General features: G+C 40.0%; 1 protein-coding gene across 4 annotated transcripts in view; it reads left to right on the top strand.

Annotated features, from left to right (window-relative positions):
• The window catches only part of LOC140906537 (Y+L amino acid transporter 2-like), a 46,427-nt gene extending 29,429 nt beyond the window's left edge, over positions 1–16,998 (top strand). For 3 of the 4 annotated variants that reach the window (XM_073330626.1, XM_073330627.1, XM_073330625.1), the window contains exons 8-10: positions 5,583–5,732; positions 8,333–8,516; positions 9,721–16,998. In XM_073330626.1, coding sequence (XP_073186727.1) covers positions 5,583–5,732; positions 8,333–8,516; positions 9,721–9,812 — 426 coding nt within the window. In that variant the 3' untranslated portion in view covers positions 9,813–16,998. The remainder of the gene's footprint in view (positions 1–5,582; positions 5,733–8,332; positions 8,517–9,720) is intronic. The other variant, XM_073330628.1, reaches the window with a different exon arrangement.
• The last annotated feature ends 784 nt before the right edge of the window (positions 16,999–17,782 follow it).

The raw sequence follows: 17,782 nt of genomic DNA, 5'->3' as shown, positions 1-17,782 counted from the left end.
CTATTTTAGGAATCGCAAAATGGTAAAGTATTAAAAATCCCCTTTACACTCAATTTCTCCAGGCCTGTCCCCAAAATGGCTAGTTGAACTAAATTGTTTTTTAAAACAGTTGGAGCCACACGGCCTGATTCTCATTTACACTAAGGCCACCCAGGTAAAGTGATCTCAGTGTGAATGAGAATTAGGCCCGGAGGACAGGGTTAATCAGCCCAAACTAGTTATAAAATCATCTGTAGGGGTTTATCTGAATCAGTTTTAAAAATAGTTTGAATTTTTGTTGCAATATCCCCAGTTTATACCAGATTTAACGTTAATTAGTCTGTGTATTCTGATCGAGGTTAGAAAAAAGAGAAGGTTTAAAATGCATAACAACATAGAGAGCAGTTGTTCTAGAGCTGCACCACAGCGCTTACAGCTGCTCAACTGCAGCACGGCTAGTGCAGACGCTCTATGGTGGCAGGAGGGAGATCTCCCATTGACTGAATTACTCCAGGGCCTGCAAACGGCGGTAGCTACGTTGGCGAGTGAAACTCTCCCGCCGACATTGCGCTGTCCACTCCAGCGCTTAGGTCGGTGTAACTTGCACCGCTCAGGGAGGTGGCTTATTCACACTTTTGACAAAACTAATATGGACGTAAGCTGTAGTACGTACATAGCCTAAGTCTTTGTGTGGATTTGCATATTCACAAAGCCACATACCTGAAATTCTTAGGTGAATACCACACGCTAAAAAGAGAATGAGTTTAGTTAGCTTTGGGTAAGAGGAAGATTGACTCACAATGAAATGCTACCAGCTTCCCAATGAAGAACATTTTATGTAGTCATGGGCTAAAGTATATAAGAATTTTAAAACAATATATACACACATTTGTCACAGCACTTAAAGTACTTGGATCAAAGTATTTAAAATTGGGTTCCTAAAGCTAGACTTTTACATCCATATTTACTTTGTTCTTCTCTAATTGCACAAAGGAATCTTCTTTGTGATGAGCACTTGTAGATATTTTTAAAATCTTATTTAGAAATTAAAATGAGATGTTATGGAGCAAGATTGACATTTCCTTGTAAATGAGATTGTGGGACACAGGGACAAGGAGCTGTAAGATACAAAATTAGAACAAATGATTGCAAGTACTAATCCAGAAATCGAATAGATTAAAGTGAAGGGGCACAAGCCAATATAAAGCATTTATTGTTGTTTATTAAAGTATTCATTTCACTTGGTGAAATTCTTTAGCCTGTCTTATGCAGATGATCAAAGTGCCTTTTTGCCTTAATGTAGGAATCTAGGAATGAGTCATTTGAGTCTGAATATTCCCACTAGTGGGAATTACACTTGTATCAGAGGGAAGGGTTTGTTCTCTTAACATGTGAACATAATTCCCATTTATCAGAATAGAAGTTTTCTGTGTTTATTAAGGGAAGAATGCACTCCTTCAGTTGAGCTCTTTAATAAATCAGTGGTTAAGATTCAGAGATTTTAGGCTTAATCACATCTGGACTCAGTTCTGCAGTCTTTTGGGCTAAATACCATAACTTTCATTGAAGTCCAATTGTTTGTAGAAAGCTCAAAAAGAGGAGCATTCTAGTACAAGGAAGAGAATCTTTGCTTAATTGTTCTCAGTGCACAGGAATACAATGTACTATACAGTGTTTGTTCCAAGGCAGATATTTAAAAGTTAAAATTGTTGTATTGTGTTGTCCGGTGGACTTGAGCCCAAGAATGTGAGCTAGGAGTTCCTCAGTTCTAATTATGGCTCTGATATTGACTCCTCTTCTAGCTTTGGGCAAATCAGTTGAACATCTCCGCCTCAGTTTCCTCATCCGTAAAGGAGGAAAACAATACATATTTGCCTACCTTACCAGAGAGATGTGAAGACTGACTAATATTTGTAAAGTGCTTTGAACACAAAATAATTATATAAATATTGGTGGTGTTATTATTGTTACTATTAAACTTAACTCATGTCATAACTCCCATTGACTTCTGTGGGGCAGGATCAAGCCCTAGATAAATGAAGTACATTAGATAAAATGAGTAAAGTTTGCAAATTTGACAAATCTAACAGTCCAAAGGAGAAAAGAAAGAAAGAATGAGTGATGACATTGAACTCTGTGTTCAGTAGCCACCCAGAGGACTGACTAAGTTTTTTCATAAAGGTTGCCTTACAGTTCACTTGAACAATTCCATGACAAAGCTCCTGGGGTAACTTCAAGCCCAGGCTATTCCTCAGAGAAGCATTCATGAAGGGGAGCAAGGGGCGTGACAGAAAGATACTGTAGGAAGTTGTAGTTGTGCTCATGTGAGTACAGGCCTGCCTGGGTAGCCTATTTTAATATGCTCTTAAAATATACCCAAGGCCAGTAGCACTGACTGTTACTGAGGTTGCCTAACGGTCCCGATTATGACGCTTTGTTTAGTATTGCTTATAACTTTGCCAAAATGTAACCACTTGGGCTGAAATTTTACATGCCAGATGTCTGCCTCAGGCATCAATATTTTGGAAAATTTCCACCAAAACAGTCCAGCAACCTCTGAGAATGAGGCTAGGGAATGATAATGTTTTGCCCAATTTAAAAAATCATGGTGATTTTTAAAAAAATTTATTTTGAACAGCTCTGGTGCCCATGTGCTTTGGAGTAATTATCTGAAATTCAGAAGAGGAGTGAGTGGCCTTTGTGTCAGGGATGTGCCTTTTGCTGACCTTGTGAAAATCTGCCCAAATTTGGCCAAGAGACAAGCCTTTTCAGAGTCTCCATTAACACATGCTTAGGAGAGACTTCTTCAGTTTTTAGCTGCTAAAATCTCTGAAAATTCAGTACTCACTGTGCATGCTCCATCCCTTCAGAGCTCCTACTGTTGATCAAATTGACTGTCCCCATCGAGCAATTGCCCATGCTTCCACCAGCCCAGAGCAACAGGGATGAAGCAGAACGTTCCTCTTAGTGGCTGCTCCCAGCTGTTCTGGGCTGGGGTTGGACTAGACACTAGAACAGAGAGCAGGGAGCGTCTCTCTCCTGTGCTCGAAGGGTACATCTACACAGGGATAAAAGACCCACGCCGTGGCCGTGGCCGTCCTGGATCAGCTGACTTGGGCTTGTAGGACTCAGACTGTGGGGCTAAAAAAAAAAAAAAAAAAAATTGCTGTGTAGACGATCAGGGTCAGCCTGAAGCCCAAGCTCCCGTGTCTCCACTCTTGCAGCCCAAGGCCAAGTGTCTTTTAGTCCTGTGTAGACATAGCCTCAATGACCCCCCCACCCCCTCAAACTGCTGGCACCCAGGCAGAATGGAGGTGGAAGCCTCCGGACTCAAATGCAGAGAGGACAAGAGGTGGGCCTGGAAGCAGGTTGTTGTTTGTTGGGTCCTTGCCTAATTTAGAAGTTGGAAGGGGAGTCATGAATGAGCCAGGGAATTTCAGGAAGAGAAAGGATGGCCTCATCGTTAAGGCAGCTGAATGTCACCCTGGAGAACTGGATTCTGGGGGGGAGGGAACAGATTGGATAAGGAGTCTCATGAGACTGGGGCTGGAGGGCAGAAGAGGGGAGAGGAAAGAGAAAATAGGATTAGCTGGGCCAGGAGACTTGGACAGTGAACCAGTGGGGTGGAGAGGCTGGGAATGATTGGGAGCCAAGAAGAGACTGGGACGAGAAGCCTGAGGAGTGGAGACTGGGACTGGATAGGCAAAGAGAAGGATCCAGAGACAAGGACTGGAACAGTTAAAGATTGGAGGGGCTGGGAAAACAGGAGTCAAGCTTGGCAGTGTGGGGGAGGGCAGGCAGAAGGCTCTGTGACCACTAGAGTACACTCCCTTCCATCACCTAGAATGGAACTCAAGATTCCTGAGTCTCACCATTCCTCTGCTGGCAGCATATCTGTAAAATCCACTGGCAAAGTGGATGTCTCATCCATAGGGGCCAACTTTTCCCAGTGCTGGTGGAAGCTCGCGCCTCCTCCCACCCCAGCCCCGCCCCAACTCCGCCCCTGCCCTGCCCCGCCCCAACTCCACCCCCTCCCTGCCCCTATTGGAATCCTTCCCCAAATCCCCGCCCCGGCCCTGCCTCTTCCCCAAGCGCGCCGCATTCCCTCTCCTCCCCCTTCCCTCCCAGCACTTGCCGCCACAAAACAGCTGTTTTGCGGTGGGAAGAGGTGGGAGCTAAGGGAAGAAGCGGTGCGCTCAGAGGAGGAGGCGGAGGTGCGCTGGGATGGGGTGGGGCGGGGAGTTGCCGGTGTGTGCAGAGCACCCACCGATTTTTCCCCGGGGGTGCTTCAGCCCCGGAGCACCCACGGAGTCGGCACCTATGGGCTCATCCCCCTCTAGTGCTGGTCTACAGAGAAAATGACAAACTACTATTGCTACCAGTTACTCTGCTAGTTCAAGGGGCAGAGGTCTGTGAAGTGGGTCCAAAGATTCCAATGTGGCTAATGAACCATGTGGGTGTCAGTATGATGCCACATGATGGAATTTTTTTTCAGTTTGCTTCTTTTAAAAATGAGGAAATTACACATAAAGTACATCAAAAGAACATTATTAAGGTTGCATAGTCAAGTACTCAAAAGCCAGGCCAAGCCAGAAAAACTGGCTGTGCCCCTTTGTGTGCATTATGAAACAGTCATTAATTGCATGATCACATACTATTTTTAACTACTGGACCCTACCTAATTCAGTGCCCACAATGGATCTGCTCTGGGGATAGATCAGGGCTGTGTTCTGAATGAGGTTGTTGTTTGTTGGGTCCTTGCCTAATTTAGAAGTTGGAAGGGGAGTCATGAATGAGCCAGAGAATTTCAAGAAGAGAAAGGATGGCCTCATCGTTAAGGCAGCTGAATGTCACCCTGAAGAACTGGATTCTGTCCCTGCCTCTCTCAGATATTCCACTGTGATGCTAGGCAAGTCCCTAGACCATACTATTCACAGGTGGTCACTAATTATCTGTTCTTCTTTTTCTGGGTTCCTGACTTGAGACCCTGGATGTGATTTGCAGTAGTGTTGAGCACTCACTGATATAACTGAAGTCAATGAGAGCCATGCTTTATATAGAGCACTGTATAATGTTCAGAACTCTGTCAACACAGGTTCTAGGTGTCTCAAGTTAGACACCACATAGGTGGAAATTTTTGACCTGTAGTCCCTCTATGCCTCAGTTTCCCATATGTAAAATGGGGATATGACCTCCTCACCTCACGTGGGTGTTGTGAGGATAAACTAATGTTTGTGAAGCACTCAGATAGTATGCTGATGAGCACCATAGACAAGCCCATGAGGAAATCAATGGTTCTGTCTTCAGAGCAGGATTTGACTGGTGTAAGGTAAATAAGGTATGGGACCACACTTTGAGCAGTGAGGAGAAAACGAAATACAGAACAGCTGCTGATTCCCTGAGCACTGTCCACCCGTGCACTTATAGATTTCTTAGCGGTTCTGAGACCACAGCTCCCAGTGATTTCAGTTGGAACTTAAGAGCTCACCACCACTAAAAATCAGGCCTTTGATATATAGTAATTAATATATAGTATGTTTTTGTTTCATAAGAAAACTATTTTGTTACTTAAAAAGGCTCCCCCCCCCTTTTTATGTCTGTAGGGTTTCATGACTTTGCTCTACCTCCTTGTGGAAGATGTCTTTGTCCTCATTAATTACTACAGCTTCAACTACTGGCTGTATGTTGGGCTGTCTATTGCAGGATTAATATACCTGAGACATACTCAGCCTGATAGGCCACGGCCTATTAAAGTAAGTACATTACAGAAGGAAATAAAACATAATATACAGTCAATGCATCTGTTTGTATATACATTACAGTATATATCCTTAGTACTAAGGATGTGTCAGCACTTCCCTTATATGCTACTCTTTTTAGCCACATAAGTCCTTTTAACATACATTGTCACAAGTTAAGGAGCAAATTGTATTCCAGCTTTCAGAAGGATATCTATTATGGCATTTTTGCTATATACAGTATAAAAATTGACATTTATTGATTTTGTGACTCATTTTTGCTTCTTTCAGAGTAGCAGCCGTGTTAGTCTGTATTCGCAAAAAGAAAAGGAGGACTTGTGGTACCTTAGAGACTAACCAATTTATTTGAGCATAAGCTTTCGTGAGCTACAGCTCACTTCATCAGATAAAACCCTCTTTGCTTTTAAAATGAAATTGTCTAGGCTCCTTAATCCATCGTGTGTAAGCTGGATGGGCCCTTATTTTTGTTTAATAATTTTTTCTCATAGTGGATCTCTACATTGCCATAGTTACAGCCAGGGTGCCTAGGACTCTGACACAGTTCGATATTCAGGTTGGATTATACCTCTCATAGTTTGGGAAATTCTGAGCTGCCAGACAATAGTTCCACCTCTCCTTCTTTTGTAGGACTAGTACTTTACTTCCTCTTCCCTCATCCATATATATTTTGCCATCCAAGATACATATGGTAGTGGGGGAGTGAGGTATATTAATGCTACTTGGGTCCTCCAGGAAATGGTATCCTGTACACTCTTCAAGTACAGAGGAGTGTTACCCAGTAACATTCAGTCAGACAAGTGAATATAGAATACAAATTAATACCCCTTCATGAGCTTTTCCAAAGACCTTTTTATTTTTGACTCTGTCTTGTCACAGTCTCCTGCACCATCCTTACCAGCATCAGTTTTTGTCTCTGTGTTATTAAAGAGCGCAATGTTTTGATTCCTATCCAGCATCTACCACAAAAATAGAACTCCTGTGTACAATCAGCATTGAAGTACATTCTCTAAAGCTAGTCAACTTTCTAATTCTCCAAAGCTAGTCAATTTTTTTAATGTCAAGTTTGAAAATTTCATTCAAATTTTGAATGTAAAAAACACAACAAAAAACCACACATCACAACAAGCAACAGGGGAAACTTTTGCTCAAATTTTTCCTGTTTTTTGACCAGCCAGCTCTGCTTTCTGTTGGATATCAGACCGACAAAACATAAGCTGCTCATCGGTCTGCTGCAGCCCACAAAAAGTTGTAAAAATGAACTATTGGATTCCACACTTTACTATATGCAGCCCTGCTTGACAACAAATAGCCTTGATAAAATTTATTGTCTTCACACTTAATTTACAAACTCTCCAGCTAATAGGCAGAAGAGAGGAGAGAGAGTGAAATCCTGACCGTATTTAAATCAATGGGAATTTTGCCATAGACTTCAGTACACCCAAGAGTGCATGCAGAGAGTTTATCTAAGCTGACTATGGGTGCCAATTTATCAATTTCTGTTACTCTTTGCCTGCTTAGCTGACCTCATATTTTTGCATGGAATTTTGTGCACTCACAGTGTATTGTTTTCCTCAATTTACATTTTATTTACATAAAAATAATATTTATACAAAACCTCTTTCTCTGTCTTATACATTACAGCTAGCTCTTAAAATGTCATGATGTTGTGAAAGGCTGTTCTTGAGAACAGTGGCGAGGTATCAGTGTGGTTCTACTTTGAGAAATGAATCTGTAAAAAAGTTTATTATGGACTTCCCTATTTGTTTTCCAGTTATTTCCATATCAGATTTGCTGATTTTACAAGCAAAATTTTGTGTTTCTAACTGTCAACTCTGCAAACTCTAGACTCTTGAAAGTCAAGCTGGGTTCATTCAAGTTCTGACATACAAATGATAAAAATTCTGCACTCAAAGCTTAGAGAAAAAATTCCCTACATGGTAGTGCTCAGCTTCAGTGCTCTGCTCTTACTGCATTTGTGGATCTCTCATAAATGGCAATTGGAGCTGAGTTTGTGCCATCCTGGAAACAGGATGGACAGATACAGACACACACATGCATTTACACCTGGGGGGCAGAGGTGATCCCCCAATTCTCCTCCAGACTCTTCAAGTCATTTATAATGTCCTTCCCCCCACTTTGTAGTATATGAAGGGTCCTCAAGTTAAACCAAAAAAGAGGCAAAAGAAAGGTCCTTCCAAGTGAAGGGAAAGGTGGCCTGTCTCTAGCCCATCTTTCTAGATTCAGCTTTTTGGGCTTGGCCTATTAATAGGTCTATTGTCTTTTATTAGGATCTAACTCCAGCCCATCCTCTTGGGGCATCTTGCTTCACAGCTGGTCGGTACAGCTTTAGGGACAGTGTCTTCCTTTTGGCTGATGTGTCTCTGTTGTCAGTAGTCTATGAGGTGAAGCAACCCACCTCTTCTTCACCGCTCCTTCCTGTAACAGCTTTCCCTTTTTTAGCTTCCCTCCCTCTTCCAGGCCAAGCAAGCCTTACAGGCAAGCCTCATTAGCATTTCAGTGTGTAAGGCCTCACATTTTTCAACAGTATGTTTGATTGCTTCTTTTAATTCACATTGATCTTTTTGTATCTGCAGCTCAGCCTCTTCTTTCCTGTAGTATACTGTTTATGTTCCATCTTCCTCGTCATGGTTCCTCTCTATAGCAATACAATCCATGCTCTCATTGGAATTGGCATAGCCCTCTCTGGAATTCCTGCATATTATTTGGGAGTCTATTTACCATCTGAAAAGAAACCTAAATGTCTTCAGTGGCTCTCTGGTAAGCAATGTAGGTTTACATTAGTATGTGAATATGTACATCTCTACGTGCAGGCACCTGTAAATATAAATTGTGAGAATCTTGTCAGAAAACATAAAAAAAAAAAACTTAGCTATTTTTTCTGGATTTTTGTAAAATTTGTTCCCTCTGAGATTTTTAATATATATCACATAACATGTCTAGGAAGTTTTGCTGAGTTTGTGAAATGTTTTAGAGGAAAAAATAACCTGAACCATGCAACTTTACAGAATTTTCCTTCATGTAGATACAATAAAAATATTACAATACATTAATTATAAGTCATTATGAAGGAATAATTTACGTTGGCTCAGTCAAAAGTCCTCCTAGTGTTGAAGACAGAAGAAGAGCTCTGTGTAAGCTCAAAAGCTTGTGTCTCTCACCAACAGAAGTTGGTCCAGCAAGATATTACCTCACCCACCTTGTCTCTAAAGACTAAACTCATTCATGTTTGGTCTCCTGGAGGGCTGAAAGTACCACATCACTGTATTGTTTCACTGACTGACCAATTAGTATAGTATCTGAGTTAGAGGAGACCACCTTTTTTGGTACCCAGTTAAAATGTGAATTCTGCTATAATGATGGATATTTGAGATTGGTAAGGGGCTAACATTTGCATTGGGGAAAAAATTGGTGGTCCTGTAGGGCTGTACATATACTTATTTCTGGGTGTTCTCTTCCAGGAACAATTGAAAAAGTGGTTGTGTGTGTGTGTGTGTGTGTGTAGGATGGGACAGATGCCATAACTTGTATAAATAAGCTGATGTGAGGTTTTGAGCTTGTAAACATCAGCAGAAAGTTTCCTAAATTATTAAATCATTAATTTAGTGGACTCAGGTTCAGAAACTAGTGGCTGCAGAGGATTATGCATATCTCTGCTACTGACTCACAGACTAGTTTTGAAAGGCTCAGTCCTGAGCTCCTTGTTCAGTTTGATCCCAGCTCTTACAAATTTCCATTAAATTCAGTGAAGGGCTGATTAAAAAGTAAGAATTTCAAAGTTGGGCTTTGATGTCTCTGTGAATGATTTACCCATTGGAAACATGGATTTAATCCGCTTCACAGAGGGGTTGCAAAGCTTAACTAATGTTTGTACAGTGCTTTGATATCCTTGGACACAAAGTTTATAAAAGATCAAAGTTCTATTGTAACTTTGTCTCATTAATGTGTTTTTTTTATCTTGCAGCCACAACAACAAAATATGTTCAGATGTTGTTCTACTGTTGTCTGACAGACTTGGACACTCAAGTGGATCAGACAGAAGCTAAAGCCAGATAGGGTTGTCTGGACATTTTCATACTTGAAGCATTTTTAGAGTCTGAAATTCTTTGTGTAGCACAAAAGCACCAACAATTACACTGTGCATCAGTTTGATGTTAATTATTTCTGTGCTTATTTTATTAGCCCCTTCACTGCCAAGGGTATTTACCAATCCCTGTTCAACAGGATTTTTTTCTAACTTTGTTCATTAATGCTGATGATTAGCTGATGATTGTGAAGTGCTTTGAAAATATAAAGCACTGTATGAATAAGCACTTCATGTTACATAAGTGTTAGTTTTTGTAAGCCTTTTGGAATAAATCTATCCAGTGTAAAGCAGAAGCTTGAGAAATAAAAAGACAAATGAAAGAATATAATGCAAATCAGACACTTACTAGATTTACATTTCTAAAGCTGAGGTGGGAGAATAATAGAATCATAGAATATCAGGGTTGGAAGGGACCTCAGGAGGTCATCTAGTCCAACCCCCTGCTCAAAGCAGGCACAATCCCCAATATTGTTTTTGGTTTTTTGCCCCAGATCCCTAAATGGCCCCCTCAAGGATTGAACTCACAACCCTGGGTTTAGCAGGCCAATGCTCAGAAAGTCACAATATAAATTTAAGAATTGTATTGCAGTTAGAAAATTTGTTTCTCAGCAAAAAAGTTTAAATAGGCAGGCAAGCATTTTCAAAGTATAAATGCATCTCTAGAACAAAAAAAATAATCTAATCCATGTTCCCCTAAGTAGATCCCAGCAGACACATTTAATTTGGTTACAAGAAGAACACAAGGGAAGTGGACTATCTGAAAAATAAAAGCTCTGTGCTATACCTTGTGTGAGGACATGCAACAATTATCATCTTTTTGCAGTAGAAGCATTTCAGGTGACAAATTAGTTCACATAGTTGTTGTCACAGGTATGCTAGATCTCTTGCAGGTCAACTCGTTGTGGAATAGTTCAACTTTTCCTTGTCTTTCAACTCCTGCATCCACACTTTAACTCAAATGGCATGTGGAGTTCCAACATCATGATGCTATAGTTCTCTTATCTAATTCCCAACAATCCTCATATATATATATTTGATACTTTCATCATTGCAGTTCCAGAAAGATAGATCCAATAGTTTTGTTCATAGCTTTTAGTGACATGCCACTTACACTATCTGTAGCACTTATAGGTGTTGTAATAAATGCACCACACAGAAGTCATAGCACCTGGGCTTGTATTAAATCTCTTTTCTGTAAGTTCTGATTTTGATGCTGACCCAGAAGCATGGCAGATATAATCAACAACTGGTTCTGATTACCACCAACAGTGTTTTCTTATCCACCCCGCAATTAGTCATACAAAGACTTTTTTTAACCGGTTAATCCTTCCTGTACATTTGTCTGTAACATAGCTTATATGATCTTTCCAAAGTAATTTAGTATCCGATAAAAAGAAAAGGAGTACTTGTGGCACCTTAGAGACTAACCAATTTATTTGAGCGAGCATCCGATGAAGTGAGCTGTAGCTCACGAAAGCTCATGCTCAAATAAATTGGTTAGTCTCTAAGGTGCCACAAGTACTCCTTTTCTTTTTGCGAATACAGACTAACACGGCTGTTACTCTGAAACCTGTTAGTATCCGATATTATCCCTAAGAATTCAAACCTTTTAACCATATCTATTTACTGTATTCTCCATACGGACACAGTTTACATTCCTTTGTAACTTTCCTTTTTGTAAAGCTCAATCCTTTACAGTTTTAGCAGTGGAGAATTTGAAACTCCATGCATTTCCTCAGTCAGAGGTCTCCGATAATGCTTTGTTGATTCTCTTTTCTGCCACCTCAGTATTCCTGCTCCTAACCCACAGAGCACAATCATCTGTGAATAGAGTGACACCTACCCCAGCACTTATGTGTTTTGGGAGATCATTTATCATAATAGTAAATAAAGTTGGGCTGATAACACTTCTCTGTGGTGTACCATTTTTAATATTATATATATTCAACATAACTTTCCCAACTCTGACCTGCATGGTCCTTTACTCAAAAATTCTCTAATACACTCATACATTCTTCCCCTGATGCTAGTGCCCCTACTTTGTACAATAAGCCTTTTCTCCATGGCATGGCATATGCCTTTTCAATATCTGGAAAGACAGCTATCATGAAACCCTTGTGTCTCATACTTTTTTGTATTTCAGCTTCTAATTTAGCAATGTGATACATGGTGCATCTTCCTTGCCTAAAACCACTGTGCACCTTATCTATAATGCCATTGTTTTCCAAATAGGCAGCCAATCTTTTATTCACCCTTCTGTCCATAATTTTACCAGACAGGATGTAAGGGCAATTGGTCTATAGGCATCCACTTTTGTGGATAGTTTGCCTAGTTTTCATATTGGAATTATTATTGCATGTTTCCACCCTTCCAGTATCACTCCTTTCTCCCATATAATTGGTTCCAAGATAGCACTCAAAGTGCTTTCAGAGAGATATATGAATATTATCTTACATAATAGATCATGACTCTCTTCAGTGAATTGTCTTTTAATCTTGAGGAAAACTTCACTTTGATCATTACTCATCCCTTGGTAAGTTTCTGCTAAAACTCCTCTTTTCTCATTATCAGAACTTCTAACTATGTTGTCACTCCCCATAAGACCTGGGATGTGGCTACTCTCAGTCTGAATTCCATTCATTGTAATTTGCCTGTATACTTCTGATATCTTGGTATCTTTGTTCATCTACCCACAGTACTTCCTTCAACACTCTTTCTTTGCTTTTTTATAATTATTTGTACTATTGCCTTACTACTTTTATACTTCATTAGATCTTCACTATTCATTGTATTTTTGTTGGTTTTTTTTAATAGGCTTTTTTCCTTCCTTTAAATGCCATTTTGCACTTCTCGTTCCACCTGGAAATGAGTTTGAAGTTTTGGGATACTTCAATATCCTAGATATGGCTACAGTAGCAGTAGCTATTAATCCCTTTATTATATTACCATTGAAATTGTCTATGTCATCACTCACAAATTCAGTACATTTACATGTAAACAGCTCTCAGTTAGCTTTCTTAAAATTACAGGTAGGTACTTTTCCACTACCTTCAACCTTACCTTGCCCTTGAAAAGTAATAAGTAAGTCCCTACTTGAATTGCAGGATGATCTTCAAATAATTGCAGCTGAGTTGCAGACAAGACATAGAAAATCAGGGGAAAATAATAATGGACTTTTATTAATAATGGTAATTTGGAAAAGCCAAAGCAGACCTATTTGTTTAAGAAAAATTTCCTGGAATGATATAAATACTCAAGTATGTTATGCTTGCTAAAAAAAATTTCTATAACCATATATTTTTGCTGCAACTATTCTCTAAAACAAAAAAAGTGAGTGGTACAATATAAAATTCAGAAGACTAAAAGTCTTAACACAACTGCTGTAGAAATTGAGTCCAGCCACTTTAGCCTTTTACATCTTACAGGCATTGAATGTTAGTGCAGTACTAATTGCATACTCAACATGTATGCAAAATTATGGACTGTGCAAAGTAAGCCAATTTAAATAAAAATTGCAGTGGAAGCCTAATATTGTGGGATCTGCAATTTTGCAATATCATGAATGAGGTAGAGCCTTAGTAATAAGTATAGGGAAATGATTACTGCCCATTCCTTCTTCCTTATATATTTCCCAGTTGCATTTCTTTGCAATAACTGCTATTATAATTCCCAGCTCTAAGCAGGAAAAACTACCATCTGCTGCATTTAATTTAGTTGGGGTGCCATTGTTTAAACCACTAGATTGTTTTCATCAGTGAACTTTTCTAAACACGCACCATTTTTATCAGCTGTCTTACTTCCCCATAATTTATTATGACAGTTTAGGTCATCATATGATATATGGTATTTTAGCATTCTTCACTATTTCTTGTCACTCTAGACTTTCTAGATTCCCACATGGATTACAACTATCATAAATCCTTAAAGAAGTATTACTCTTCCGCATTGAGATCTCACCAGCATTATATTCTAGGCTTCTTCATTCATTTCTTCATTCTCTACTGCTATGTAGTTTAATTTTTTCCTTATGAAATTATAAATGTCTCCTCCTCTTCCTAGTTTTCAGTTTTGCCTAAAGACAATATACCCTGGAATTTTAAAAGTAAGCTTTTCAACCAACCCTGTGTCCTAGATACATATGACATCTGATTTAGTTTTCATTTTCAGACTATTTTCTTTTAGTTCTTGACTATGTGCTATCAAAAAGTGTGCATTCCAACAAAAGATTGAGATCCCCATACTAGTCATATATCACCATTAATTTCATTCAAAATTGCATGAATATAGTCCACTGCCAAGTTGATGATGTATAGGTATTTTCCCCACTGCCCTTCTTATACTTTTCATTGTTTCTGATTTTTCCCCAGTTTGTGATGTAAAATTTATCATTATCATAAATGAAACAAACCTTTCTTTTTTCATTACTAGTATATAATTGGCTATTCCTAGTATATCATTGGCTATTCCTTCTACCATCTTACAGTCTCCTAACTCTTACAATAACCCCTATGGGTTTTTTTTAATCCAGTCAGCTATTTTCATAGGGGTAACATCACCTACTCTTATTTCTTTGGCTAGGGATCTTACAATTATAACATTTTGGTTTATTTCCTTCCTTGGCTTTGTTTTTTTTTGCTGAAATCATCATCTACTTCTGCTTCTACTCTTTTTTCCCTCTACTTTGTATCCATTCTCCCTCTCTAACAGACTCTTCTTCAGTTTCCAGAGTGACTTCACTGGGGACCAGAAAATCTTCCAGCCATCCCAGCCCCGCTCTGCTGCCAACTTCCTCGCTTTATCATAGCATTGTCTGTCCCTTCTCAGATGGGCTCTACTCCTAATCAGAGGTTGCTTAGTCAGCATAATTCACCTCAGGTGTGGCCTATCAAGTTAATTGGCCCCCTTCTCAGCTTCATTAACCCTTTCAAGGCTGGTATGCAGTGAACATCCCATCACAGGGGGTAAGGGGAGTGACTGGTAGCTTATTCCACTCAACCTCCGTCCTCCCCCACTATGCCAAGGCCACTGGTATATTCTGATTAGTGCAACTCCTGGACAGCCTTTGCTGACAGGGCTCCTATGGAGCCTTAGGCAGAGGCTAGTGCTGCACTTGCCCAGCAAAAACTCCAAGGGAGAGCAATCATGATATTGCTTCCTGCCCTCATCTGTGACTGAGTCTCCTTTCCCCTCTGATTTACTGTGGGCAAAGAGGTGTGACAATAAAAATACACTACATTTAGGTAAATAAGAACGTCAGAAGTGGATATTGATCTGCCTAGCAGTGGCAGCATTAAAGTCTGCACATTACTAAATTCACTTAAATATACTAAACACCTTTTTTGATCATTTGGTCCAGCCAGCCCAGAGTGCCCCAACATCTCTGGATATGTAGAAGGTGACACAAAGTCTAGAACAGTGGTTCTCAAACTTTTGTACTGGTGACCCCTTTCGCATAGCAAGCCTCTGAGTGTGCCCCCCCCCTTATAAATTAAAAACACTTTTTAATATATTTAACACCATTATAGATGCTGGAATCAAAGTGGGGTTTGGTGTGGAGGCTGACAGCTCACGACCCCCCCCCATGTAATAACCTCATGACCCCTGAGGGGTCCCGGCCCCCAGTTTGAGAACCCCTGGTTTAGAATGTGTGTCCTCAAAGCCCTGCTCTGCTATCACACATCAGGATGTTTTTCACGCCTCCAACTTCAGCTATAACAGGTCATCTGTAACCTACAGAGAGCCCAAGTCCCCAGACATTTTGAGCTGGACCCTAGGCTTAACCACAACCAACAGGCACAATTTAAATTATGACAGGCCCTGCCTACACAGAGTGCTATGTCATGTTTGATGTTAAGCTGTATGTCCTTGTCATGGTTCCTTCCCCACTCTGAACTCTAGGGTACAGATGTGGGGATCTGCATGAAAGACCCCCTAAGCTCATTCTTACTAGCTTAAATTAAATTTCCCTGAGGTACAAACTATTTTACCTTTTGTGCCTGGACCTTTTGCTGCCACCACCAAAGTGTCTAACAAAAATAACAGGGGAAGTGTGCACTTGGAAACGTCTCCCCCCCAAAAATATCCCCCCAAGCATTACACCCCCTGGTGAAGGCTTGATAAAAATCCTCACCAATTTGCATAGGTGAACACAGACCCAAACCCTTGGATCTTAAGAACAATGAAAAGCAATCAGGTTCTTAAAAGAGAATTTTAAAGTAAAAGAAAAACCTCTGTAAAATCAGTAATGGTAAATACCTTACCATTCAAAGCATTCAAAACATAGAGAATCCCTCTAGGCAAAACCTTAAGTTACAAAAAGACACAGAAACAGGAATATACATCCCATTCAGCACAACTTATTTTATCAGCAATTTAAACAAAACAGAATCTAACGCATATCTAACTAGATTGCTTATTAACTCTGTACAGGAGTTCTGACCTGCATTCCTGCTCTGGTCCCAGCAAAGGCAACACACAGACAGAGAGGACCTTTGTTCCCTCCCCAGCTTTGAAACTATCTTGTCTCCTCATTGGTCATTTTGGTCAGGTGCCAGAGAGGTTATCTTAGCTTCTTAACCTTTTACAGGTGAACGGGTTTTTCCTCTGGCCAGGAGGGATTTAAAGGTGGTTACCCTTCCCTTTGTATTTATGACAGTCCTGCAGAACACATTATGCCAGTGCTCTGTAGTGGTTACCTGGCAGCTCCCTATAAACTGTTTCCCTATGGTAATACAAACACAAGGAAGCACTAAATGGTTTGAAACTTGGGTACCTGAGATACCATCTCAGCAGTGGAGATGGCAAAGCTAAAGGCATCTTGGCAGGATGATTCCTGCAAAGGATCCTTAACTACAAAACTTGCTTCCCTCCCATTGTCTGGTAAGAGCCTGAATTTGTTAAACTTCTGGATGTTCTGCAAAGAAGCTCATCTTTTCTTTCAGAATTTTTGGCAGGAGCTGGGTTGAGGGATGTAAGTGATCAGATATGAAGTTATGAGGACAGGCAATATTTCTGAGCTATATGGACAGTTGACTCTCTATTTTGTTAATATTTACTTTGTTGATATTATTCCTTGAAATTTTTATATTTTACTTATTGTATAGAACCTAGGGCTAAGCATAATTGTCTAAATAAATAATATTTGATCTTTGCAAAGTGCTAGGGAGTTGTTTGTATGTTTAGTCTACATGCAGAACAGATAACAAACCACACCACCTTCTACTCCAAGTGTAAGGTGCTCTTTTTTACTCTTTCTTCTCAAACATGAATACATTGCAACATGTGTATTTATTTATTTTTTAAATATAAAAACAAAACATTCCACTGCACATGCATCTCCCCCAGGAGAGAACAAACAACACATGAAATATATTAGTCATTTTACTTATGTACTACTAGGCGCTTGGATACTGTGGCGATGAGCACAGTACATGAGTACAGTACAAGAATCTATCTAGAACAGAATAGGGTCAGAACATTGCAAGCCAAATTTGCATTTTTAGACTACCCTGACATGTGTCTGTTTTCTACAACTTGACAAAATGAGAATGTATGGGATAAAAGGGATACCTGCTTCAGATTAAAGCCCTTTCTCAATCCAGTAATGAGCATTCCACTTTCTGAATACTTCCTCATGCTACCTAAAATCACATTTCCCTACAGCACGTAGGCTACCAAACACATTCAATTTTTCAGAAAAAGTCCTGGGGCCGAAGACAACAAGCACCATTTGCTTTTTTCACACAAAAATGTGGAGTAGGATACTTGCCACCCAGTCCCACATGCCACATCAGTGGCTGAACAGTGAGAGAGAATGACACATGTATAGCAGTGCTCAAAGGTGTAGCAAATTACAATTCTAGGGATGCACATTCTTTTTTCAAGGCCCTTTAAGGCCAAGGATTCGGGAACATGCAGCTTCTGGGAATTGTAGGCAAGG

Source organism: Lepidochelys kempii, chromosome 2 (assembly GCF_965140265.1).
Source record: "Lepidochelys kempii isolate rLepKem1 chromosome 2, rLepKem1.hap2, whole genome shotgun sequence".
Lineage (NCBI taxonomy): Eukaryota > Metazoa > Chordata > Testudines > Cheloniidae > Lepidochelys > Lepidochelys kempii.
Note: the sequence above shows the minus strand (reverse complement) of the source record. Positions and strands in the feature narration are given on the sequence as shown.